The 27,331-nt window shown below is 41.2% G+C and overlaps 1 protein-coding gene and 1 long non-coding RNA gene across 7 annotated transcripts; one reads left to right on the top strand and one right to left on the bottom strand.

The window, feature by feature from the left end:
* Position 1: 1 nt before the first annotated feature.
* Positions 2 to 22,422, top strand: TMCO3 (transmembrane and coiled-coil domains 3). 4 transcript variants are annotated; one of them, XM_053384352.1, is made up of 13 exons: positions 3 to 109; positions 2,217 to 3,093; positions 4,641 to 4,820; positions 6,210 to 6,401; positions 8,982 to 9,110; positions 9,394 to 9,486; positions 10,851 to 11,037; positions 13,780 to 13,897; positions 15,161 to 15,356; positions 16,913 to 17,063; positions 18,767 to 18,846; positions 20,433 to 20,582; positions 22,150 to 22,422. In XM_053384352.1, exons 2-13 carry the CDS (start codon positions 2,575 to 2,577, stop codon positions 22,261 to 22,263), a joined length of 2,109 nt encoding a protein of 702 aa, XP_053240327.1. In that variant the 5' UTR covers positions 3 to 109; positions 2,217 to 2,574; the 3' UTR covers positions 22,264 to 22,422. The 4 variants fall into 4 exon arrangements, with proteins under 4 accessions (XP_053240326.1, XP_053240327.1, XP_053240325.1 ...); XM_053384351.1 differs by lacking the exon at positions 22,150 to 22,422 and having other exon boundaries at positions 2 to 109; positions 20,433 to 21,386; XM_053384350.1 differs by lacking the exons at positions 3 to 109; positions 22,150 to 22,422 and adding an exon at positions 226 to 257 and having other exon boundaries at positions 20,433 to 21,378.
* LOC128411857 (uncharacterized) lies at positions 5,688 to 26,454 on the bottom strand. Of its 3 annotated transcripts, none has more exons than XR_008329934.1 (4): positions 26,317 to 26,454; positions 23,819 to 23,885; positions 10,233 to 10,375; positions 5,688 to 6,141 (listed from the first exon to the last, which is right to left on the bottom strand). It is a non-coding gene; the product is annotated as an uncharacterized LOC128411857 (long non-coding RNA). The 3 variants fall into 3 exon arrangements; XR_008329936.1 differs by lacking the exon at positions 5,688 to 6,141 and adding an exon at positions 6,440 to 6,635; XR_008329933.1 differs by lacking the exon at positions 5,688 to 6,141 and having other exon boundaries at positions 9,482 to 10,375.
* Positions 26,455 to 27,331: the final 877 nt, after the last annotated feature.

The raw sequence follows: 27,331 nt of genomic DNA, 5'->3' as shown, positions 1-27,331 counted from the left end.
AGGAGGACTACATTTCCCACAAGGCGTTAAAAAAAGAAACGAAAGCGCCGGCGAGTTGCTCCGCTGTGCTCCTTCACGCTGAGAGAAGCCGAGTAGTTGTTTTTGACGGGTGAGGTAATGGCAGGGGGTTCGTTATGGAGAGGGGGCGGAGCCCTTCGTTCTGGTTGGCTGAGGGCGGGGCGCGAGCTTGGCTGGGCGGCTCCTCCGAGGGATACGATTGGTCACCTGAGAGAACGAGGAAGGGAGGCGGCGTGGAGGTGAGGAGGATGGGGACGTGGCTCGGCTTCTCCGGCGGTGGCTCGGCTCCGGTGGGACCTTCCCGTGCAGGTGAGGCGATGCGAGGTGGGGTAGAGAGAGAGGAAGAGCTATGTCGTTCGCCCCCCCCCCCGCTTCTTTCCCTCACTTTCCTGTCGGCCCTGACGGGACTGAGGGATCCAGGTTTGAAATGAAAGAAGGAAGAGCCTCCGAAACCGGATCCTGAATCGCCTTCGGCGGCCCACCCTCGCGTGTGATCTCATGACATGGTGCATGCCCACGATCTGAGTGGCAGTGTCCATCAACTTCAGAGCCGGGGGCCCTTTAGACCCATGGGGCTGGACCCCTCCCCCACAATTAAGTAAATAAATAAAATAAAAATAACTGACCAGTTGCGTCACAGATAACTTGGTTCTGCCTCCCCTAACATAATGCCTGCCCCCCCCCCAAATAAATAATGGTTACACCCATGTCTGGACCACTCCAATGTTTTATTGGACGGGGGCCCTGAAGTGACCTCAGCCCCAGGAGTTGGTTCCTAAGGTGGCGTCATAAAGGAGGCAGTGCTGGAGTTGCGTTTGTTATTTTGAGTATGGGACCAGAGGGTGGTTGTTAGCGGGTTGGATCCTTCCACCTTCCCCCCAAAAAGAGGGGTGGTGTGGTGGTGGTGGCTTCTTCCTCTCCCTCCCTCCTCCTCACCAGATCTCCACCATTTGTTACATCTTTAGCACCTAGGGAATAATGGTGTGTCTTGCTTCTCTCCCTTCTGCTGGACGTGCCCTGTCCTGCCCTTTAAAGCAAGCGGCGTTGGGAGCTTGGGAAGTGGACGGAAAGGATATACACCTTTATGCACCTTGGTCAGGGCAGATGTAAATGGTCTGCTATGTTGTCTCATATATATGTAAGTAGTTGGTGCCAGCAGCAATCAAGGTCATCAGACTACTCCTTGGGGGTCCATAGATGTTTGAAGGGGATGCTGAATTGAGCCATAGCTCCAGCACAATCTTTAATCTACCCTTCTTCCTCTTTTCCCAGTATTTAGTGAATTAAGTATTATGGAAGTAAGGAATGTGATCTTACTGAGGAAGAAGGCTTGCTTGGGAGTACCTGAAAACCTGGAGCTATCCTTGACAGGATTGATGGATCTGAAGTCTTAATGGCTATCCACTGCTGTTAACACACTTGGCCGGGCACTTGAGCAAAAATATACATGTCCTTATTTTATATGTATAGATGCCTCTGGGAAATCAAGACAGTGGGTACATTGGGATCTCACCAACACTATGATCAACCATCCTATCATCAAAGGAAAGCAACAACAGTTTTTTTGGGAAGAGCAAAGAGCAGGAGATCAAGGAGCTGCCCCAGAGTTCCAAAACTCAGGTCTCCAGACCACTCCATAACAAGATTTGCCGCATCACATATTCCTGGTTATTGTACAGAATAAAGCCATGCCACAGCCCTTGACTTTAATGGGTTTATGATCTATGTAGACCAGAGAGATTTGGAAAGGAAGAGGTCAGGGAAATGTTCACTATTGTTGACTGCAAGAAGGAAGTTGCTTGACAAGTAGAGTGGTGTTGCAGGCAAAAGGAGGAGCACAATAACAAAAGCAATGGAGGTGGGAGAAGTCAAAGGGACGGAAAGTAACTGATGGTGTGTGTGGAAGACATGGTAACTTGTAAGAATTAGAAGCTTTAATGTGTATATGGCTCTAAGGAAGGACATTGTGGTGGTAGAGAAAGATGAGAGAAGAGAAGCAGGAAGGGTCCTGGGATTATATGGTGCCATTTCTTCATATATATATATATATAGTTTTGTACACAGCTAGGTTAGTTAATAGGAAATTAAAATATTGTAATCAATTATACTTTATTTTATTCATTTAACAACATTTAAATATTGCTTGATTGTAATAAAAAAAAAGTAAATAGCCATTTTACTTTTTTTTTTTAATGCAGAGTTGGGATCATCATTTATTGTCTATATAAGAAGATCAAGCAACCATTCCATTAGTGAAAATTAACTGAAGAGTATTTGATATAATTCAAGGAAAATATATTAAAATATTTTTCAGTAGAACCTCTTTCCATCTTGATAGATGTTAGCTAGTGCTATGTTTTGGACAAAAAGCAGACCAAGAAAGATGTTTTTCATAAAAAGCAATGTAACCTTGAAGAAAGAAGAATGTGCAGTGCTTAAGGTATTTTCATCTCCTGGTTTCTGGAATTTGAATTCATATTTGTTTCAGTGGTTCAGTAGTATACTAAGAATGACAGCTAATTTTTATTAATTGATCACACTGCATATATATTTGAGATGCAAAAAGCATATTATGGAAAGTTTGGGATAATTTCTGACTGCTTTCCTACGATTGGTAATAATTGGACCATGAAGGTAACTGGATTTATTTCCTTATGGGTGTTGGCTTCATTGTTTTGCTGTCAACTAATAACACCTGTGGAACATGAGGATATAGTGAAACATGCAATAAAACTGCATCGTGGTAGAGGAGTTGCTGCTACACAGAGGAAACAATGGCTTGTAGAAAACTGCAGAAAGCTATCTGGACTCCTGCGTCAAAAGAATGTGGTTCTCAACAAACTAAAAAGTGCAATAAGAGCAGTAGAAAAGGACTCGGGACTGTCACTTGCAGAAAGAACTTTTCAAGTCCACACATTTGAAATTTTTCAAAAGGAGCTGAATGAAAGTGAAAACTCTGTATTTCAAGCAATCTACGGACTCCAAAGAGCTTTACAAGGTGATTATAAAGATGTTGTGAACATGAAGGAAAGTAGTCGGCAGAGATTGGAAGCTTTGAGGGAAGCAGCAATAAAGGTTAGTTCTCTTTGCAGTTGAAAATTTAATGTTATAAAACTAAAGGATGTCAAGGTAAAAGGTAAAGGTACCCCTGCCCGTACGGGCCAGTCTTGACAGACTCTGGGGTTGTGCGCCCATCTCACTCAAGAGGCCGGGGGCCAGCGCTGTCCGGAGACACTTCCGGGTCACGTGGCCAGCGTGACAAGCTGCATCTGGCGAGCCAGCGCAGCACACGGAACGCCGTTTACCTTCCCGCTGGTAAGCAGTCCCTATTTATCTACTTGCACCCGGGGGTGCTTTCGAACTGCTAGGTTGGCAGGCGATGTCAAGGTAGCTACTGCCTATAGACAGGTTTCAACAAACTTGCTGGCTGTGCTTGGTGGAGAAGGGGGAATCACACCCATCACATTAATTCTGAGATAATGGTTTGCTTAAGGCAATATCTGGTGTTATACTCTGAGTAGACCTATTAAGTCTGTTTATTCCAGTGGCTCTATTCCGAGTATGATCAACATTGGGTATTGCCTTTAGGGCCAAAGTTGCAAAAAAAGCCAATGTGTGTAGAATTTCCCATATTATCAGTGGTCATATTTGGGCCATAGATGCTATGCAAATGGCACATCTATGTATAATGCCCAGACAGGACAGGAACTCATGACTGGAAAGGCTGCTGCATACTCCACAACCAAAAATGCCCAGTAACTGATAGTGAGTTATGATATTCAGTAGTAAGAACTACTCTTCTGCTTTCAAATGCAATATTTTCTCAAACTCTTCTGCTTTCAAATGCAATATTTTCTCAATATTTTCTCGGTCCTATCATTTGTTATGCTCATAAGCCTTTGATAGGAGCAAATTTCATTAGCTCTTGACAAGGTGGCCAAAGCCCCTACATTAAATCATCCAGAATTAAAAATCTGTTACTTCCACTGTTGCTGGGCAAGGAGATGCCTTTCTTGAGTAAGGAAAGAAGAAGTGCATGCATGCCCATAAAAGTTGTTATGACAGCAGAGGATATACAATCAGTGAGACTGCTCCTTGGTCATTGTCATTGTAACTCCTTTTCCAGCAGTGTGGTCATCAGAAGGGGTGGCTGCAGAATGACAATAACCACATAATGAAATGAGAAGAGAAATATTGGCTTGCATTTTTATACCTAAAGAGATGTTACGTTGTACTCCCATAGTTCCCCATAAAATCACTGGTGATGTTGAGTAAATTGCTATATTTCACCCTTAAAACATGTATGTCATCTTGTACTTCCTAAGTGAAAAGTGGGATATAAATAGATAACAGTTAATAAATAATGGCTACTGAAAGGAGTAAACACTCTGCATATGTTGACTGTCCTTATTATAAAATGGCCTTTTTAAGGATTTCACTCCAGCTTCATTGAGGATCTAGAGCTGAAAGGCAATTTAAGGACCTCAGGAAGCTCTTCGTATGAAGTATTTGTTCTGCAGCTTTTTAAAAGTTTTGTAAGAACTTTGACAAAATGAAATGTTCATCTTGTGAATTTCAGCTTTGAAAAAATATCTTAGAATTTTTTTAATGAATTCTAACAGGAAGAAACGGAATATGTTGAACTTCTAGCAGCAGAGAAACACCAGGCTGAAGCCCTGAAAAACATGCAGCATCAAAATAAAAGTTTATCCATTCTTGATGAGATTCTTGAAGATGTAAGAAAAGCAGCTGATAGGCTTGAAGAGGAAATAGGAGAGCATGCCTTTGATGACAACAAGTCAGTAAGTTTATCTAGAGAGGGATTTTTATAGCTATTATGTTCTGCTACTTACTATCTTATATAACAATTTATCAAAAGTATTCTTATTAAGTATTTTTATGTTATGTTCTCCAGTTAAGTGGCATATTGGCAGAATAAATAAGAAGACTTTCATTTCTTCTTGTTGCAATATAAATTCTAATTTGAAATCCAATGCAATGGGGAGGATTCCAAGACAGCAACTGCAAGTTTTCTTCAGTGGTGAGAGGCGAGAAATACATAGTAGCTTGTATGTAACCCACATAACTAGAAATTAAAAGTAGCAAAACTACAGTGGTGCCTCGCAAGACGAAATTAATTCGTTCCACGAGTTTTTTCGTCTTGCGATTTTTTCGTCTTGCGAAGCACGGTGTCGGAAAAGTTTTGGAAAAGCTTCAAAAATCACCAATGTCTTCAAAAACCTCAAAAAAGGCTACCACACCGCGTGCTATGAGTTGCTCCTCGAAGTCAAGTCGCAACTGTATTAACGGTCTTAAGAAAAAGGAAACAAACTTGCAAGACGTTTCCGTCTTGCGAAGCAAGCCCATAGGGAAAATCGTCTTGCGAAGCAACTCAAAAAACCAAAAACCCTTTCGTCTTGCGAGTTTTCCGTCTTGCGAAGCATTTGTCTTGCGAGGTACCACTGTATAAACTTTTAGAATAAAAAATGGCAATGTAACAGATACACAAGATTGATATAGTTACAGATAGGTAGCCGTGTTGGTCTGCCATAGGCAAAACAAAAAAATTTTTCCCTTCCAGTAGCACCTTAAAGACCAACTAAGTTAGTTCTTGGTATGAGCTTTCGTGTGCATGCACACTTCTTCAGATACACAAGATTGATATCTCTGACTTGGAGGTTATTAAGGCAATACAAACAATTTATAAAAATTGAAATCCTGGTGTTGTAAAAATAGACTGGATTACTGCAATGCATTATATGCAGGGCTGCCTCTGAAGACTGGAAGCTTCAGCTGGTGCAGAATTCAGCAGCTAGGTTGCTCACTGGGGCAAAATGGTTTTAGCATATTAAACTGATCCTGGCTTCTGGGCCCAATTCAAAGTGTTGGGTTTGACCTATAAAGCCTTAAACAGCTCAGGACTGCAATACTTCAAGGACCATCTCTCCCCATAAAAACCACATTGGAGAGATACCTATGGATGTTTTTTCAGCCACAATCAGAAGGCTTCCAGGGCCAGATCTCTGCCCACAGAGAGGGAGGTCCACACTGTTCTGTGACCTCTGAGGATACCCTCTGATACCATAGGATTGCTTGCTCATTATTATTATTTCCTTTTAAACTCTAAAAACAAACAAAAAATGGCATAATAAACAGATGACAATAATGAAAAACCTTTGCTTCCTTGATAGGTGAGGGGAGTGAATTTTGAAGCTGTTTTAAGAGTAGAAGAAGATGAAGCAGATACTAAAAGAAATATTTCAAAACGGGTAGTAGAAGATGATTTGGGTCTAAGCATGCTTATTGATTCCCAAAACAATCAGTACATACTTACTAAGCCCAGAGACTCTACCATTCCACGTGCGGATCATCATTTTATAAAGGTAATGTATAAAAATAGGGCTGAGCATATTAATAAAACTTAAATTAAAAGTGAGTATTGTCTGTATACTTACATTTCAAAGACAGAAATATAAACAACAATTATGAACATATCAAAGTTATTTGCCAATACCAGTTTGTAATCGTGTTATATCCAGGTGTCAGGAACTTTTTATTGCTGTCATATTTTAAAATACTACTGGGTTTTCCAAAATTAAAAATGCTGCTATTGAAACCTGGCAAAAATGGCAGAAAATAATGAATATTAATTTCCTCTATTTCTGAGAATTCAAAATTGTGACTTTAGGTGCTACATTGGACTGCACTAGCTTATATGATTATCTCAAGATCATTCTTTTATCTGAAATACTGTGAAGCATCTTCTTAGACTTTGCCTTGGATGGTTGTTATAGACATTATTCAACCACAAACTTGTGTTTGCCACCAGCAATACCCTCAACAGGATGATAATTGCCATATACAATGTAGCTATTTCATGTAGATATCACTCTGCCTTAACTGAAAGAGACTTCTAGGTAGGCTCCATTATTAAAGATGTCAACCTTTTTACAGTCCCGTTTTATATATATATATATATATAGATATATATATGTAGATATATATGAGATGTCTGAGTTCTGGTACTAAAAGTAGTATAAAATACTACTATGATCCCTCCATCTGCTTTTAATGCAGAAAAAATTCTAGGTTGGATCTATGGCTCCAAGTCAAAGCTCTTTCCCATCCCATCACCCTAATTTTTGCAGAAGCTGAGTTTATTTTTGAGTTGCCCTTGACCAGGCATAGGCAACCTCAGCCCTCCAGATGTTTTGGGACTACAATTCCCATCATCCCTGACCACTGGTCCTGTTAGCTAGGGATCATAGGAGTTGTAGCCCCAAAACATCTGGAGGGCTGAGGTTGCCTATGCCTCCCCTTGACACTAAAGGCAGCAGGGAGGTCCTTGCTCATATAGGAGCTCCTGCATATGCAAGAGATTCCGATCTGATCTCTGTGTGCCATAACTACAGTAGCTGTTCTTATAGAGCTGTACTGGGTCAGTTTTTAGTGACAGCTGGTATAAAAAATGAATTTAGAATTTGTGATCTGATTCCATTCACAGCTATGGAAAAAAAATTAAACCCAAATAAGAATGTGATAGGGACTCGGGTGGCGCTGTGGGTAAAAGCCTCAGCGCCTAGGGCTTGCTGATCGAAAGGTCGGCGGTTCGAATCCCCGCGGCGGGGTGTGCTCCCGTTGCTCGGTCCCAGCGCCTGCCAACCTAGCAGTTCGAAAGCACCCCCGGGTGCAAGTAGATAAATAGGGACCGCTTACTGGCGGGAAGGTAAACGGCGTTTCCGTGTGCTGCGCTGGCTCGCCAGATGCAGCTTTGTCACGCTGGCCACGTGACCCGGAAGTGTCTCCGGACAGCGCTGGCCCCCGGCCTCTTAAGTGAGATGGGCGCACAACCCTAGAGTCTGCAAGACTGGCCCGTACGGGCAGGGGTACCTTTACCTTACCTTTTAAGAATGTGATATGGCCCATAAATGCACCCTGGGCTGCTCATCCAGCTCACAAATGAAATGGAATTGTTGTGAAACCAGTACCAACAAAGGGCAATATTAGTTGTGGGTTTTTTCCTAGAGAGAAAGGTGTCGGAATGCACATCCCTCAGCAGAACCCACCTCAGTGATCCTCTCCTTGCCAGCCAGAGGCTTGCTTAGGCTGCTCACCTGAGGCAAGGGGAGCTTTCCACACCGCAGCTGACCAGCTTAATGGCCCCCCTACCCATGCACCTCTCCGGCTCAGCTGAAGTGTGGAGAGGCTTCTGTGCCTCAGCTGACCAGCTTAATGAGCAACCCCCCACCCATATGTCTCTCTGACTAGTGTGAGCCAGAGCAGCTCGGGGTTTGCTCAGCTGAGGCATGGCTTTCCCACACATCAGCTGTTAGCCAGGAGGCTGAAGAGCCTCAGCAAAGCCCTGCTGTGCCTCCAGCTCACAAGGAGACCCTCTCCAGAGCCCTCATATTCAGGCTCTGGGGAGGATGTCCTCATGAGATGGGGGTGCAGTGAGGCTTTGCTGGCCAAGTCTCTCCCCCAACTTCTGGGGCCCAGCTGAGAGGTGACAGAACACTGTTCTGGTAGGGGGGAAAGCCTTGAATATTAGTATTAGGAGTTAGCCAGAACAAATGAAAATCAACACTTATAAGGACTAATGACAAAAATACAGTATTTTGTTGTTGCTTTTAAAAAATGTTGGAGTAAGCATTTTCCAACTGATATTAACACCTGCTTTATCTCCATTTCATGTTTCATATGCGTAATGAGTGATAGTTTTTTAAATCTCTCCCGAGAGGTTTCACTCTCTTGGAGAAAGAGCAGAGGGAGAGCATGTGAGCCCAAGGCTTGCTCTTCGTCCCACTCAACTCCAGGTAGTGTTTCAGGAATGCAGTGTTCCCTGAAAAGGCCCAGTGACGATCCATGAAACCTCTTCCTTCCTGGATCAGTAGTATGTTCCCTTGCTTTGCATGTTGACATATGTGTGTGGAACATTTTTATTTTATTTTTGTTTTATTTATTAGGATATTGTCACCATAGGAATGCTATCTTTGCCTTGTGGATGGTTATGTACAACAATAGGATTACCAACTATGTTTGGATACATTATTTGTGGAGTACTCTTAGGACCATCAGGATTAAACAGCATTAAGGTAAGATTTTGGAGAGGTCCAGTGCTACATAAGCTGATATTAATTTATGCACCAGGGCTACTACTCCCCCCCCCAGTCCTGTACAGCCCCAAAATCTGCTCTGGAGAGGTAAGGGAATTAAGGGGTTTATGTATGCTTTCCTTATTGTGGAAGTAAGATGTAAGCAGATACTGTATGTATAGCATGACTGAACTTCTAGTTACTACTTTTGCAGAAGCTGACTATATTTTGAGACAATTAAAAAGACTTACCTGTGGCAACTGAACAAACTTGTGTTTTTCAGTCAATTGTGCAAGTAGAGACATTGGGAGAATTTGGTGTGTTCTACACACTGTTCCTCGTTGGCTTGGAGTTTTCCCCGGAAAGATTAAGAAAGGTATTGCTCCATAAAATGTATGTGTATCAGCATTGCAAATAAACCAAGAGAAAAATAGCATTTTGGATTGTTCAAATTTGCATGATTTTAAAAAAAATGTTGCTTGACTAGACATTTTTTTAAATAATTTTTTTGGTTCTCATAACACCTGTTTTTAAAAGACTTCTACAGTTTGCGGAGGGTTATCTTTTTGAAAATAAACACATGTTCTCCTAGAATACGTAGACACAGAGATCTAGTTTTCACTGAGGTGGCAGATTTGTGTCTGGGTTATACCACTTCAGATGGCACGTGTGGGCTCAGATGCTCTTCTGTACAAAATTAAATCCTTGCACGTGGAAAGCTAGCATGTTGGGGAGAACACTGTACTAGATAGAGCCTTAGTCTGAAATGGGTAGGACTCATATTTAGGGCATGATTGGCCCCCAGGTGCAAAGGCTGCAGTCGCCTAGGGACAAAAAACAGAGCTAGAAACTGAGAAAAGAGAGACTATTGCGACTGCATCATAACTGGGCAAGTCAGAAGAGCAGTAAGGTGAATGCTACAAAAACAGCTTTGAATTGGAAAGTACCTCCAGGGCAGTGCAAGAGTCTTGAAAGTCTGAAAGTGGGATAGGCAGAGTGGGTGGTGTTAACTTGGCAATTTAATATTGCTCTTCTGCCTGGGTTCTCACCGAGGTGGCAAACCTGTTTGTACCGTTTTTCTTTCTTCTCAATTACTCCTTTATACATTCTCTTTCCACTGACCTTCCAGCTTGCGCTCAGCTTTTAATTCTTTCCAAGCTTCTTTGCTAGAGCATAGCTGTTTTCATCACAGCCCCTTTAACACTTTGTTGGGTTGTCATTCCACATCTTGCTTTGCCTCTGGACTCCACTTTGGGAGCTGTGAGCTGAAAGAGTCCATCAAGCTACTATAAATAAATTTTATATGGGAACTCTTGCATGCTAAAGAGTTATTGCCTTACTGACAGCTTATTTACTGTTTGAACACAAGTTAACAATTTACTCAGTAGTGTAGGATTGTTTGTTTTCTGCTTGTAATAATATATATCCTAGCACTTTTTTCAGTTAAACATCGAGGACAAGGGTTGCATTAAGCAGGTGTGAGTTTCCCAGTTCATAATCTATAGCATAATATAATCAATTTGCCGGGGAGGGGGAACTCTTATCTATTTGGAATTCATATTGTTAAATAGATCCAGAAACAATGACATTTAAGAACAGTTTTGGTTGTCTAAAGAACTCTCAGGATCTATATATTCTGAAGTTGTATTGCATTAAATTTTAGCATAAAATTTAAAGGATAAATACAGTTGCAGTGTTGAAATAGTATTATGCTAATCTAAGTGACCATTGTTCTCAAAGGTGTGGAAGATATCATTGCAAGGACCCTGTTACATGACATTCCTGATGATTGCATTTGGCTTACTGTGGGGACACTTGCTACAAATTAGAGCAACACAGAGCGTTTTCATTGCTACTTGTTTATCATTATCAAGCACACCATTGGTATCCAGATTCCTTGCAGGGAGTGCTCGGGGAGATAAAGAAGGTAGGTGGATCCTTAACCTACTGAATTCTTCCATTTAATCTTAGCCCAGACACATGGGCAAAAATAACTAACCTTAAAAGGTACTGATGAACTTTTGATTGTTGTAGAAGGGTGCTCTTAACTATCAGTTTTGCATAGTGATGGTCCTGACCTGAGTTCTTTACCCATTAAGTTATAGGGTCCATTTATTTTTGCCGAATTTTCCAATTGCCCTTCACTTTTCATCATATTCTCCAACCTGGTACCCTCCTAATGTTTTCAACTACAACTTCCATCAACCTTGGTAAGAATGACCAATGGTCTGGAATTGTGGGAGTTGTAGTCCAAAGTGTCTGGAAGGCTAGGTTTGAGATCCAGTGCCTTCCATGCAGTTAATAATTTCTGAAGATTCTATCCCTAGGTTCTCAGCCGATATCTGAGTTAACAGAACTTATCCTGCAGCATGTCTAATCACAGCACTCCATAATGCTTTCTGTGCGAGATAAGTTGGTTTCTATGAAATGCAAGCCTCAAGAGACATGTATTGTAATAGACTTCTAGAAAAGCATAGATGCAGGCTTTAGATATAATCCATTGAAAACATAAAAGCTTGAGAATAAGACATCTTCATAGACTCCTGCTAATACATCTACACGTGTAGCTTTATATTTTCAGTGGTATTTTGTCATCTGCCTGGTATGATGAATGGGCTAATTATGGAACTGAATCATGAGTTGCGTACAGCTGTTGCAGATGAGACCTAGAGGAGTTTTTCTTCCTCTCCCATAATACCACAAACTGAATTGTAGGAGATTCAGGACACCCAATAGGAAACAATTATTTACACAGCACATAGTTAAACTATTGAATTCATTGCCGCAAGAGTGTGGATGGTCACCAACTTAGATGGCTTTTAGAGGAAATTAGACAAATTCATGGGGGATAAGACTATAAATGCCTACTAGTCATGGAGATATGCTACAAAATAATAATAATAATAATAATAATAATAATAATAATAATAATAATAATAAAATATAAAACCAATATTTGTGCTGGTATCTACTCAAAGTTAGGCCCTGGTCCGGCAGGTGATTGAGTTTCTGCAACTATGATCTAGTGCACTTGAGAGCAAAATGGAAGGCCGGGGGGGGGCACCAAATAAATATTTAGGGAGCCAAATTTTGTCCTCGCTCAGGATGCCATATTACCAAAGTCCACCCCTGTATCCAGGTTCAGAGGCAAGACAGCATGCCTCTGAATGTAAGTTGCTGGGGAACTACTGGATTTGTAAAATTTCCAGGAATTTTGAAGCTGCAAAGAAACCCATACCTTTTTGAGGGGGGGGTGAGGAATGGACATTTTCAGGGGGGGAAATGCAATACATTTAAAAAGTACTCTTTACATATTGAAAGTCAATTTGATACTTTAGGAACATAAAATACATTATGCATAGCTTGGCTTACCACAGAAATATGACTGGTATTTTAAAAGAAGATTTTATTCAGACAATAATTACTCATTTGTTTTTTAAAGTCTTTGTTCCAAATGGAGTTACAAGCTGCTCAGCTGTAAGGAAGTTTATCTCTATGATTTTGCAAGCTTATGTGGAGCAGGCAAAAATAAGAAGAAAAACCATCAAAATTATTGTGAAACAGAATGACTATTCTGAAAACTATTACGTTTTCTCCAGTCCTCCACAGTGTTAAGCAGACATAAAAAGAGCTGAGAAAAAGAGGGGAGGAGGAACAAAACTTACTGAACCCCACATGAAATTTAGTCTTTATTCTATCAATAAATTTCAGTTTCTTCATATTTCCCATCATATTTATCATGGACTGACTTCTAAAAACAGAAGGTTTGCCCAAGCTGAAACAAGCTTCTACCCTTCCACATGTCAGTTTATTTCTTGTTTTGGTGTGTTTCAAAACATAGACCAGCTTCTTTCACGTGCTACAGAAGAGGGAGGAATCTGAAGTAGGTAAGAGACAGGAGAGGCTGTACATTGGACGCTTGGGTTGCAAACGTGATCCGTGCAGGATGCATGTTTGCAACCTGCGTCTGCGCATGCACGGGTTGCGATTTGGTGCTTTTGAGCATGCGTGACTGCCAAAACCTGGAAGTAACCCGTTCTGGTACTTCCGGGTTTCGGCAGTCCACAATCCGTAAAAACACAACCTGAAGCGGCTGTAACCCGAGGTATGACTGTATTGTGCATAGGTCTTGCCACTATGTTGCAGGAAGGTTATGCTTGGCGGAATCCCAGATGCTCTGTCAAATACGTTGGCCCAATAGGTTCTGTACTCTGCAGAAAGAAAGCTTTCCTCATCAGACCCTAATTGTGCTGCTTGTTTTGTAATGGAGTCAAACACAGAAGCAGTCATCACTTACATTTCTGCCCTTGAATCTTGGATCCAGCAGATATGCAGCAGCATAAATTGCATGGCAACAAAATTATGTTGGAACTTGAATTGTATTTGTATTGTACTGGCTTGTATTTTGGGGCTCAAAATGACCTTCCCATTGATTTGCCATTCAATAATAGATATTCTGAAAGTCATGCCTTCTTGCACACATTTTCTTAGACACTCATTTTATTTTTCTTTCTGCAATACTTTCACATGTATGAGTTCGGTCCAAATAGATATTATATAACAAATTCATGATAAATGGCAAATCATTATCAAGGAAACGGATGCTATTAATACTGTATTGCAGTTCTTGAACATATTTAACATCTGCCTCTTTTTTTTAATCTCCCAGGAGATATTGATTACAGCAGTGTTCTGCTTGCTATGTTGGTTATGCAGGATGTACAGCTTGGCTTGTTTATAGCTGTTATGCCAACTCTTATTCAAGCGGGTGTTGGCACACATTCCAGGTAACAAAGTTCATTTGTTTGCTTTTATTCATTACATTTTTAGCCTTCCTTTTCTCCAAAGATTTCAAGACTGTGTACATGGTATGCTTATTTTCCTTCATGCTGCATGTCTCTTAAAGTGTGAATGCAATGAAGTGTTTTATCATACATCTAATAACTAATTTACTGTTGACATATGGTACATAATTACTGGCTTTCCATCCTGCAGTTCAGAGGTGCAAATGAGTTGGAACCGTAAATACATTGGAGTTTCTATGTCAACTTTCTTTTCATTAGTCTGGCTCTTCTACCTTCAAACTGCTCTTTGAATTTCACTGAGTTTGATATGTAAGTTCCTGAAGAGGGCACTGGCCAAGAAATTGGTGCATGCTATCAATTGTACATGCATAGGGCTTAAATGTTAAATACATCCTAATACTCTTTATATTGTGACTCAGATGTCAATTTAATTAGGTTATAAATATTTTTAGTAGCTCATTTTTTAGCTCATTTTTAGTAGCAGTTTTGAATGGTTCAGTATACCAGCTGGATCAAAATGGTGTCCGGTGGTATCCAAATATAGACCAAATTCAACATGGGAACTGTCGTGCTGAATTGGGCAACAGTAACTTCAGTGACGTCCAAACTGGTGGAATTTATACAGTTCAGTCTGACATCTGGATTCTAAATGGCACGTGACAGTATCCAAATGCAGGCCAAAGCACACTCCTCATTCTCTGGAACCATTATGCCAAAGTGGGCAGTGATATTTTCCTGTCCTTTGGCACTGGTGCAGTGTGGAACATTTTGGTTCATCATCTTGATTCAAAATGCTAAATGCTAAACATAGACAAAAAACTGGCTCCTCCTCCTCCTCCTCCTCCTCCTCCTCAAGAACTTCCGCATGATATCTCAAGAGGCATTCAAATGCTTAGAGGGCAGGGCAAACAGACACACCACTTTCAAAAATATTTATTAGATAAGGCTCAACTTTTATTCTAGCTTAAATATTCCCCAAGTCAGCTTTTGGTTTTTTTAAGACCAGGTGTGGCTAACCTGTGGTTCTCCAGATGCTGTTGGACTCCAACTTCCATCAGACCCCTTCAGTGTGGCCAGTGATTAGGAATGATGGGAGTTGTAGTCTAACATTTGCAGGAACTGCAGGTTAGGAAACTGTAAATGACAGATAGATTTATGCACACATTTTCCTGTTTAATAAGAAAAAACATTTTAAGAGGGCTTTTAGAATGACACTGAACGTGACTTTTTCTTCTTTTTCCCTAGCACCATCAAGGAAATACTGAGAATATTGATGCTGATTGGACAAATTCTCTTTTCTTTGGCTGCTGCCTTGCTTATATGTCTTGTTTTAAAGACTTATCTAATAGGACCATACTACCGCAAGTTGCATACGGAAAGCAAAGGAAATAAGGAAATTCTAGTTCTGGGAATATCTGCTTTTATGTTCCTTATGTTAACGGTAATTTTTCCAAATATTTCTTCATTTTTAACTTGCACATGATATGGTGATATATTAATTTTGAAAATAATTCCAGGAGAAAATGTAGATTTCATTCATGGAAGCTGGCTTCATAGGTGAATATGTAAATTACATTAAAAAATTATGTCAACAAATTTAATTAACCAATTTAATAACCAGTTTTAAATAAATATTGGACCAGTCAGAAAGCTGGCTGCTCATAAAAATGCTTGTGCATAGCTTAAAATGCTTATGCGTACATAGTCCTAGCTTAAAGTTCCTTCATTGTATAGCTAAAGTTCCACCCATATAGCTGCCATTATTGCAGACATCATGGCCTGCCATGTCTGAGTCAAAGTCTGTTATCTGGGTTGTCTTTGGGAAGTTATGTCAACTTGATGAGAAGGAGAGTCATTAAATCTCCTGCCGCCCTCCCAGTGTTGGCTGGTACCCATTTGGGCCAGTAGGACAGATGACAGGGAGGTCAACAGCAGGTGGCGCTAGAGCCAATGACAGGCAGAGCCAACTTCTTTTCTGTTGGGTTTTACAGCTAAGACTAAGGAGGAGGAAGCTGATAAGCAGTGCTACCTCTCCTTCCTGGATTGGCTATAAGAAGACAGGCAAGTGGAGTTGGAAGGTAACTGCAGGGTAGAAGAGAAGAGCCAAATGTTAACTGATTCCATGTAGACTAGTCCTTCCATGCAACCAGGTAGATTGAAGAAATGAGTGATGAAGAGGCATAGAAAGATGCAGAATTTTAGCAAATACTTTGACCGGATCTTATGTTCATTTTTACTCTTCAGTTATTTGACATGCATTAGATCAGAAGGTGTATCTAATCATTTTGCATTGCCTTTGGCCTCTCTTTCTTAGAAAACTATTGCTCTCTCTGTATTCATAACATATTGTCCATTTAGACAGTTACATCATGCATCTGAGAAAGTGCACTGTTGCTCAGGAAAGCGCATGCCACAATAAACTAGCCTTTTAGATGCAGGAATACTCTTTGTCCTTGCTGCTACAGATTTACACAGCAACCTCTCTGTAATATAAAACAAGCTTCTAAAAGCAAATATCTTGGTGTTGAGGCATTATTTCTGAGTGCACTAGTGTCAGATATGGCATAAAAAGTAAGTTTGAAAAATTCATATACATTTCTTAAAATCAAGTGTGCACGGCCACTTGTCATTGCATTGCCATCCTAAATACATTAATATCGTAAGTTTCCTTTGTTTGTATTTAATGAGAGACGCTAGTGTGACTAGTTTGGATTTCAAGTGGATTTACTACAGTGAAATTGTGTTTAGGAACTGGGCTAACAGGTAATCAAAGATGGTAGAGACCATTTTATAACTAACAAAAAGATTACAATTTTAGAAGTCTTAAAATTGCTTATTTCCTCTAACATTAATTATTTAAATTATAGTGCTTTCATTAAACAAGGATAGTGTTATAAAAGATTTGCATGTAATATTTAATTTTTAAGCAAGGTGGTTAATGAAAAGTTAATTAATAGACACAAAATAGTAATAAAAATCTTTTCCACTCACTTACAGATCACAGAGCTATTGGATGTTTCAATGGAATTGGGATGTTTTCTAGCAGGAGCACTTATATCTTCTCAGGGTCATATGGTTACTGAAGAAATTATGTCCTGTATTGAACCAATACGTGACTTTCTTGCCATCATATTCTTTGCATCTATAGGTAACTTATTACAAAAATATATTATTATTATTCTTACCAGCATAACAGCCAAAGGGAAAGGAATGTACATTTGTAATAACTAGGATAAATTTCAATTGCATTGTGCTTGTGAAGCCTATTGGCATCAACTGGTGATGGTGTGAAGGCACAGAATGTTTGAGTATTTTAACTAGTCAGGTAGACAAAACTATTGGACTAGACTCCGAAGAACTATGGATCTTCCAAAGTCATTAGGCTTATTCTTGATCTGTAACCACCATGGTACATGACAAACTACCTATGAAATTAAAGTGACTTTCAAGCAGTTTGTGATATAGAATGCAGAACTGTATAAAAAGAAATGGAATTGAAGAGCTGGATTGATAAAAGTTCCTTATGTGAACCAAAGTAGCTTTTTATGTCCCAGAGTGTTTGCAGTTCACATTCTCTGAGGGAAAGGGGAGTTGTCAGTTTGTAACTGAACTGAAACATCACACAGCTCAGGGACTGGAAAGAAGTCCAGAAGTTACAGGAGCGAAGGTGACATGGTATCTAGGAGCAAGGTGGATCAAGAAATTGGAACCTATGTAACATCCCTCAAATCAGCTTCTATACCTGAGGACTGGAAAGTGGCCAATGTACCATCAATTTTTAAAAAGGGATTCAGGGGAATCTTGGAAATTTGGGCTGGTTAGGTTTATGCATGTCCCAGGAAAACTTGTGGAAAGTATTCTTAAATATAAAATGGCCAAGTATATAAAAGAACAAGTTGTTGCTGAAGCAAAACCAGCACGGCTTATGCAAGTACTATGCATCGTATTAACCTATTACTTTGAGTGTCAACAAGTATATAGACATATATGATCCAGTTGCCAGAGTGCATCTGAACTTTTAAAATGCTTTTGACAAGGTACTGTACCTCCATGAAAGACTCCTGAGTAAGCTTAGCAATCATAGACTAAAAGGCAAGGTCCTCTTGTGGCTCAGGAACTGGTTAAATAACAGGACGCAGAGTACGAATATATGGATAGTTGTCCTGATCGAGGAATGTGGGAAGTGGAATCTTCCCAAGGATCTGTATTGGGCCATGTTCACAAGCAATGTAGAGTTAGAGGTGAGCAGTGAGAAGGCCAAGTTTGCTGATGATTCAACACTGTTTGGGGTCGGTTCAATGGGATTGTGAAATGCTTCAAAGGGATCTCTTTAATGAGCGAATGGGTGGTAAAATGGCAAATGCAATTCAATATAAACAAGTGTGAAGTGATGCATGTAGGGGCAAAAATATCTTAATTTCACATATGCGCTCATGAGGTCTGTGCTGGCAGTAACTGACCAAAAGTGAGACCTTGGGTCACAGTTGATAGCTCAGTGAAGATAGTCACCTAGTAACATCACTAAAGGATTTTTTTTTTATATACCTAAATCACGAACAACCAGCTAGTAAGCATCACTACTATGCTTTAGAGACAGCATCTACAGCAAACTCTGTAGGCTGAAATACTGCATCTGGTGGATGGTACTTCCACCTGAATTATGCAACCTCTCTAATATCATGGGTAAAATGAAAACATCTAAAATACTATTCTTTAATATAGCATGCTTAACTCAACAACAAGCTTTAAGAAAGATTCCTGTCAATATTTCATCACTGTGCTCTTTTATAAATATTGCAATGTTTAGAAAAAGCTCACAATAGCTGTAAGATGCTTCTTTTTCTCTTGCAGGTCTTCATGTTTTCCCTACATTTGTAATATATGAACTCACAGTCTTGCTGTTCCTTACATTTTCAGTGGTAATAATGAAGGTATATATATATTCAGTACTTTAGAATAAAATTGAATAAGATTGATATTTTGTATTATGTTACTATGGTGACTGCAACCCCATTCCCTGAAACTGGTATTCTGTGGCTTAAGAATGCTAGATGAAGGACACAACTGATGATTTTTTTCCACAAGAACCTAACCACAGGTTTCTATTTTACTCCTATCCATGTCTACTCAAAAGTCCTACTGAATTCAGTGGGGCATGCTCCCAGTTTTGTGAGATTAGGACTGCAGCCTTGGCTCTGGTTCAGGCTGCTGAATGCAGATTGTGATAATGCAGTAGTAATTTATTAATCATTACTACAGTGGCACCCCGTGTTACGTACTTAATCCGTTCCAGAGGTCCGTTCGTAACCGGAAACCGCTCATAACATGAGGCACGCTTTCGCTAATGATACCTCCCGACTTCCGCTCACATTCTGGGGCAAAATTCGCAACAAGGGGCATCTACTTCTGGGTTAGCAGAATTCGTAATCCGAAGCATTTCATAAGGGGGGGGCGGTACGTAACACGAGGTACCACTGTATCTGTATTAGTCAAAGAAACAACAACAGTAAGATACCAATGTGAGATATATAAGCTGAAATTCTATATTAAACAATATAATATTTAAAAAGTTATCAGATTCCGTTATCAGAACAATTGCCCAACTACAGAAGATTACTCAGATAAAATGTCAGCAATGACAGCAGGAAAACTAGCAACTAAATGTCTGGGAACAGAGAAATATATTCTGTAGTACTGAAAAGATATCTGCATCGGTGCCAGGCAAGCCTCCCTAATATATTATGCTTAATATAGTTTTGAACTCTAATGTTAGTATAAAGCACTAGATTGGCTTAAAATATACGAAGAGAAGCTATATTTAATCCCATCAGAAGTGTACAAACTGCTGAAAGAAATGCAACTCACAAGCCAGTAAGCTTTTCTCTTACTTCATATGCATTTGTAGAGGGTTTTTTTTTACCAGACTGAAACTTTTCCAGAACTATAAAATTTAAGCAGGCATTATAAGTTAAAGCCCATGTTATTGAAATCACTCAGAAAGAATTGTGTCCAGTTCTTTCAGGAGTTGTTCCACTTAAGCAACAACTTTCTTATGAAGTCTTCACTACTGCAGCCACCAGCATTGCAAAAAGCTTCTGCTGGAAGCTGGAATGTGGTGCAGGAGTTGCAATGGAATGGGAAAATTTGTTTGAAATCTCCCCCGTTTTCACTAATTCCCCTGCACCACATTCCTGGTCTCACCTGTGGGACGCCTTGCCCCTCAGCAGAGGCTCTGGAAGGCACAGTGTGTCTGCAGTGGAAAAAAGGACAGCCTTATTGTGTGAGCAGCTTTCTCATTGTTACAAAGCTGAGATACAACCCTAAACACTTTAAATTTAATCTAGTATGCTGTTTAAAGATCACCTAGATTACAATCTGACCTGTTCTGTTCTGCTAATCAGTATAAACTAGTTAACTGTGGTTAATTAAATAACTTCTTAATCTTATTTTATTTTATTTTAAGCAGCATAAACTTTCCTGTTTTTTCCACTGCATTGTTAAAAACATTCTCTCTCAGTTTTTCCTGGCAGTGCTTGTCCTTTCTATGATTCTTCCAAAGAGCAGTCAGTACATCAAATGGATTGTATCTGCAGGCTTGGCTCAAGTCAGTGAATTTTCCTTTGTCTTGGGAAGCAGAGCGCGCAGAGCGGGTATAATTTCTCGAGAGGTAAGCTATGACATCATAAAGCCATATCATGGAGAGCCAGGCTGGTGGTGTGGCACCAGACTTAGGGGTGAGGAGAGACCACAGTTCAAATCTCCACACAGCCATAAAGCCATTTCACACTTTGAAGCATGTAATAAAACCATATGGTAAAATGGTCAACTTAAGGGATGTTGAGACTGGGTGCTATATACGCAGTTGTCGGTAGTTTCTTTAAGCTTTTCCCCCTTTTTAAACAGAAACAGCTTTGGAGTCTTAATGCTTCATTAGTAGAAGAAAGGGAGGGGGAAGAGCTGGTTAACGTTTTGCCTCCATTCTATTTCCTTTTCAAACCCACCCAGCTGTTTCCCCCCTTGCAAAATAGTGGCCTGCATTCCCCACTCATGGGTAGAAACAAAAACTTCAGAAGGGAGAAGAGATTCTAGCTCCTGCATTTGTTTTACCTTGCAACCTCCCAAGGCGGTTTGGGGGTTCATTCGTCTTTAATGGGAAATTTGCACAAAAGTTGCATTAGGCCATGTCAAATACATGTATTCCAAAAGCTGGACTCCACCAGCCTCAACTTCTAGTAGCATTTTAGCTGTAGATTGACAAATATTAAAGGGCGTGTTGGATGGGTAATAAAGGAATAAGGAGGTGTGGCTTGCCATAAAATGCTGCTTGTTGCATATTGAGCTTGGTTGTGCTATCTTCCAAGTCCTGGTAATAGAGCAATAATGACAATCCTTTTAAGCATTGTGTGGTGATCTACTTGTGGGGTTGAATAAGTATCTGCTGCATAAGTGGAGTGGTAGGTTACGTTGTCTATAGTGGTAGGTTACTATTGTCTTAGTTACCTTCATGCTGTAGCATCAGAAGCAGCCTAATGTTTCTGTGAGTGAAAAGCCTAAGGATGGGTCCCAGATAGATGAAGAGGACTGCTGAGATCTTAAGAGTTTTCATTCTGAGGTCCGTAAGCAACCTCTGGTAAATGAAACTATATTAATAATGCTGGCAGATAATGGGCAACCCAGTGGAGCAGTTTCAGAGCCACTTGATAAAAAAGGGATTAAAAAAATATAGAGCGAAGACTGTCAGATGGCCTGTTACACTTCATTACTCCAGTAATATTTACTTCTTCACTTGATCTCTCAAACTCTTTTGTTGATGTTGATCTGTCTGTTCGTTTGGGTAGGTAAAGATGTCATGGCTTCTCCAGATGGAACTTTTATGACCTGCCAGTTCTGAGTATTATTTTAGTACAAGAAAAATTTCCACCCATTTAAGTGATGCCTTTGAAAAGTATTGTGGCAAAATTATTCAAAGGCTGCAACATGGCAAATGTCATGATTTTGGAAAAAAAATGGATTAAGACTATCACAAGTGTGCAAATATAATTACGTCATATAATGTACTTTGCATGCACAGGAGCATGGCTGGGAAAGACCTTTGCCTAAGACCCTAGCCTAGAGCCACTGTCAGAATAGAAGACACTGGCCTTGGTGGAAGGATCTCTTTGAATACTCTAGTGGGTTTCTGCTAAGATTGTTTTTCTTCACAGAAATAACACATTTTGCTTCCCAATTTTTAGGTCTACCTCCTTATATTGAGTGTGACTACTCTAAGCCAATTGCTCGCACCAGCACTCTGGAGAGCTGCTATTATGAAATGTGTACCAAGACCTGAAAGACGATTAATTTCCTAAAGTTACTTAGTACAAATATTTCATGAAGAAAGCATCCTTATAATCAACAAATGCAGAATTTCCCACACTACATAGCCTGAATTTGGGAGGAAGATCCTGTGTGTCCGCCCCCACAAAAAAAGCTTTATTTCTTTTACAAAAAGTCTGCAATTCCAATAACTGACTGGTGTGCCTTTTTGTGAGAATCAGGCAGAATCCTGCACTGCACAAGAAAGACACTAATCACACAACGGGATTTCACCAACCTTTCTTTCCCCCTATGCTCCACCCCAATCATTCCTGGAGCAGATTTTGAGGTACACAGGGGCCTGCGGGAGAGGAAAGTGAAGTCCCATAGTGTGAGCAGAAGTCTATTCCACTTGCACATGTGTGGTGCTGGATACAACCTGTTATTTACAGTCAGTGTAGTAAGTTTAATTAACATTTATAGTGCCTGTGGCACTGTTAAAGAACTATGTCATAAGTTAGTATCCAAATCTAACGGCCACAGTATATATATATATATATATATATATATATATATATATATATATATATATATTTTCAGTGCTATACAAACTTTAATTTTTTTCATTCAAATATAAGCTTGAAAACTACTACAGCTATCAAAGGACTGAAAGTTAATATGCCTAAATTTACACTTAATTGAAGCATTTTAAATAATGTAGTTATTTGTAACATTGATCTGTCTCACATTTTTTTTGACAAAAATGTTTGTTGTGATCAGAAATGACTTTTTAGTATGAATAGCAAGAATTTATTATGTTGATCATGTTAATAGTTCAAAACCAAAACATAGACATTGAAACTAAATTAAAACTATTTTTGGAAGATATGTTTAGGTTTGTGTTGCTTCACTGGATAAATCATCTTCTATATAGCAAGAAGGAAAAACTCAGAATCTAGTCACATTGAATAAATACCAGAAAGTCCATGTCTTTAATTCTTATAGACACATACTAAATGGTGAACTATTCCACCTTATTTGATTCCAAGTCTAATATTTAAAATGTGATTCTTTAACAATCTCTGTGGTATTCTATATGTAGCTATAGTGGCTCTGAGCAGGTTCCAAAAATCCATACTTTGTTGCTGCATGTGCTGTGGCCAGTGGTGTAGCAAAGTCAGGTGGTACCCGGTGCGGAAAATTTGTGTCCCCCCAATTGAAATTATTAAAAGAAGGCAAAATAAGGTACTTGCAAGTGTTATTTTCTGGTTTATTTACCTAACATTGTGAGCATAAGCACTTAAAACCTTCTTTCCTAACTTTAGTCTCTGCAGATTTTGAAATCACATCATCAAAATCAATTCCTTTCGCTACTTTTGGCGGAAAGAAACACCCCCTGTGATTTAGTTGGCTTTTAACCACTGTCCTAGAACCTACTAATGCCCAGAGAGATAAAGATGTCTGTCCCCTTGCTCACAACCAGTGCAGAAGGTGGCCTGGGCGGCGGGCCAGCTTCCTCCTCCTCCTCCTCCTCCTCTTCCTCTCCAGCCCCAGGTTTGCCTTTGTGCTGCTCACCAGGGCTTCCCTCCTGCTCTGTCTGCTACATACCTCATTGAGGGAGTCCCCAAAACTGTCGAGTGTAGACAAGGGAGCTCTGTGACGAAGATCACGGCAACTGTGGATGAAGAGGGAGAAGTAATTTGTGTGCCATATAACAGCTCTTTCCAAAATATAAAAACCAGTATCATGAACATTAAAATGCAAAAGACAAGCAATTAAAAAACACAACCAAACATTAAAACTCAAGGCACCCATAACTGAAACAATGTAACATCGGCATAGCTAGCTGCTCAGGTGCCCGGTGCAAGGCTCGCATCCTGTGGAAGGGGGGGCGCTGCGTGGAGCCTCTCCGCCGCCTTCCCCTCAGCTCTAGGGTAGCTGAGGGAGAGGCGGTGGGCAGACACAAGCCCCACGCTGCCGTTTCAGGCAGCATTGAGCTTGCAAGCACCCAAACCACCACGTCACTCCCAGGAGAGCAGTGTGGTTCAGGCGCGCTGCAGGCCCTGCAATAAGTGCCAGCCCCTGCAGTGTGGCGCCCAGTGCCAGCCGCATTTCGTTACGTTAGTTGATGCAATTAAAAAGTTTTGTGAGCCCAATTTAATTGTCTTTTTTAACTCCGCTTTTTGCCATGTTGCCACCCCCTCAATGATGACACCCTGGGTACCCCACACCCCCCCTTTCTCTGCCACTGCAACAGAATAAAAAAAGGACTTCATGGAGAAGCAATATCTGTTGGGTTGTGGATCCTCTTCTCAGGTTGTACTTGTGCATATAAAACCATGCATCCTGAAGACAACCACGGTCTCCGCTGACCTTCATTCCAAGGAAACTGAACCTGCGTCCGCAACTGGAACCCTTCACATTCACATCTTTGCATTTATTTGTGGATGTGTGGAAACCATAACTGAAGCAAGAAGTGAAATCATTCTCCATTTTTTTGACCTTATAAGTAATAACTTATATTATAAGTTCTCACTGCTGAATGTGGAGCGATGGCTTGTGTTCCCATTTAAATTTCATTCCTTATTCCTAAATCTATGGATACCGGGGATCCTGCTTGGGGGTTCCCCCTTTGGGCATCTCGCTGGCCACAGTGAGAACAGGATTCTGGACTAGGTGGGCCATTGGCCTGGGTGTCCGTTTTTTTACTTTTTGAAATATGGCAACCCTATTTAAGGGCCCACCGCCTCAAATTTATGCGCCTCTTCCAGGCCACTCCTGGAGGGACCCCTCTTCCTCTTCCATTTCCTGAAGCTGTGGGATAAAAACAAAGCAAAAATAGCAACACAAGAAATATGAAGGACAGAGCAGGCCAAGATGTCCTCAGAGGATCTCTATTTCCTGAATAACTCGTAGGAAAGATCTGCCTAGTCCAGCCTCATGTTTCTCACATTATATAACCTCTTCCCTCCTCATTCCTCTTTCCTTTTGTGTTGCATCTTTCAGTTTGACAGGCTGAGGGCAGGGGAAGTGTATTGCATTTTACTGAGCTGCAAGCTGCTCTGGGAGCCTTTTTACTGAAGAGGCGGGTAGAAGTGATTATCGTGGTAGTATTAATAAATTAATATAACCGTGGGGGGGGGGGGAGAGAGGTCGCCTTTGAAAGGCCTCCAGCTGCCTTCCATTCTGCAGCTGATATCCCTTCTGCCAATCGCGCCTTAGGCCGCTGCCACCTACCCATTCAGGACTGAGCAAATCTGTACACTGGGGTCTCGGGGTCTCCTCCTTGCCTTTGCCTTCCTCCTTCAGGGGGCTACCTGGCTCTTCCTTTGACTTGTCCTCCTTGCCAGCCACTTTGTTGCTGGGATCTCTGTCCTCAGAGGATGACTGTTGGCATGGACAGGATGGAGGAACCAGCCCAGAGGTGGTGGCAGTGGTGGTGGGGAGAGGGGAGATAGACAGCAGCCCAAAATGAGACAGGCAGGAACCCAGAAGCCAAACTCTCCTGCCCGCTTTGAACCACTTTCCAGGGAAGCCCTAAAGCCCTGGCGCCATGGGGGGCTGGTCCACCAGGACGAGTGGGGCAGCAAGCACAGCACATTAACTCTCAAAGCACCCAGAATTGAAACAACAGAAGAGCAGCATAACTAGCCGCTCGGGTGCCCAGTGCATTTTGGGGGTCCTGCGGGCAGGGGGCACTGCATGGAGCCTCTCCGCCGCCTCCCCCTCAGCTGTAGGGCGGCTGAGGGAGAGGCAGTGGGCAGACGCAAGCCCCATGCTGCCGTTTCAGGCAGCACCAAGCCTGCAGACATCCAAGCCACCACACTCCCAGGAGAGACGCGTGGCTCGGGCGCACTTACCCCATGGTAAATGCTGGCCCCCGCCATGTGGTGCCCAGTGCCAGCTGCGTTTGTTGACTGAACTAAAAAGTTTCATGAGCCCAATTTTATTATATTTTTTAACTCGTATTTTTGTCATTTTGCCACCCCCCTCAGTGATGACACCTGGGGCGGCCCCCAACCCCCGCACCCCCCTTCCTTTGCCACTGCAACAGAATAAAAGAAGGACTCAAAACTCCCTTAGCAATTTCCTGTTGGTCCCCTCACCATTTTCCCAGACATTAATCTTCAGACTTTGCTGATTGTCACTCCCGCTTTCTCGCTGTCTAATATGTCGTGATTTTTAAAATAAAATAAGCCCCCAGTTTTTCCGATTCTGTCGCAGCTAAGCCACCCAAAGGCTGTTGAGCCAACTGTTGAGCCCAAAGGCTGGGTTGGCCTCAACTGCCAAGTGAGGTTGGGATTCTGAGCTGATGTCACAGACGGGTTCCGATCAGTCCATATCCTGTAAAGGGGGGGGACCTGTTTTCCCTTAGGGTGACCGCTTAACACACCACCCAAGAGAAAAAGGAGAAAAGTGGATAAATCTTTTAGTTCTGTAGCAAGAAAGAATGAGTGCCAGGAGTTTTGTTTCCCCTGCCCTCCTCCATTGCAAAACATGTTATTTATGTAATAGCAAGGGGGCTAACATCCTTCTGTCTAATTTGTAGGATGTCCTGTTAAGCCCATCCTAACCTTAAAACTGGTATGGGAATAAAGATAATTAAGATCAGTAATCTCTTGTCAATATTTGTAGCATGAGGTACTATTATTAGCTCAAATGAAACATACATTGAAGGGGCGGCTGACCCCCTCCCCCACCCATCTTCTTTGTACAGTATTTGCTTTACCACTTAGCTGATGTATAGTTGCTTTGGACAACTGTCCACCCACTTTCAAAATAGTTTGTTCCCTTCCCCACCCCATGTAAGTGAACCATCTCTGTTCTCTCATGTCCAAGTATGTCTCGTACATGCTTTACAAAGTGACTTTTACACAGCTCGTTATGCATGCTTACTGGCAGCAAATCAAGGTGGAGAAACATCATTCTGTGCAAAAACATGCATACTGTGTGAGCTCAATGCAGCGGCTCATTTCTGCAAAGGAATAAAAAATGGGTTTAGATGGGGGGGAGGCGAGATAGGTCGTTATACAGAACACTTTTTACTGCCTGTATTATGGGCACGAATTATACATTTCCCCCATGGGAATGGCGGGAAGAGTGACGCAAAAGCGGAAGCCG

This window comes from Podarcis raffonei, chromosome 4 (genome assembly GCF_027172205.1).
Source record: "Podarcis raffonei isolate rPodRaf1 chromosome 4, rPodRaf1.pri, whole genome shotgun sequence".
In the NCBI taxonomy this organism is placed as follows: Eukaryota; Metazoa; Chordata; class Lepidosauria; order Squamata; family Lacertidae; genus Podarcis; species Podarcis raffonei.
The sequence above is the reverse complement of the archived record's forward strand: the minus strand, read 5'-3'. Positions and strand labels throughout refer to the sequence as shown.

Coding starts and splice junctions, on each gene's coding strand:
- TMCO3 (XM_053384351.1), top strand. CDS start 2,575: ATGCAAAAAGCATATTATGGAAAGTTTGGGATAATTTCTGACTGCTTT. Junction 3,094..4,640: donor TGAGGGAAGCAGCAATAAAG/GTTAGTTCTCTT, acceptor GAATTCTAACAG/GAAGAAACGGAATATGTTGA. Junction 6,402..8,981: donor CGGATCATCATTTTATAAAG/GTAATGTATAAA, acceptor TTTATTTATTAG/GATATTGTCACCATAGGAAT.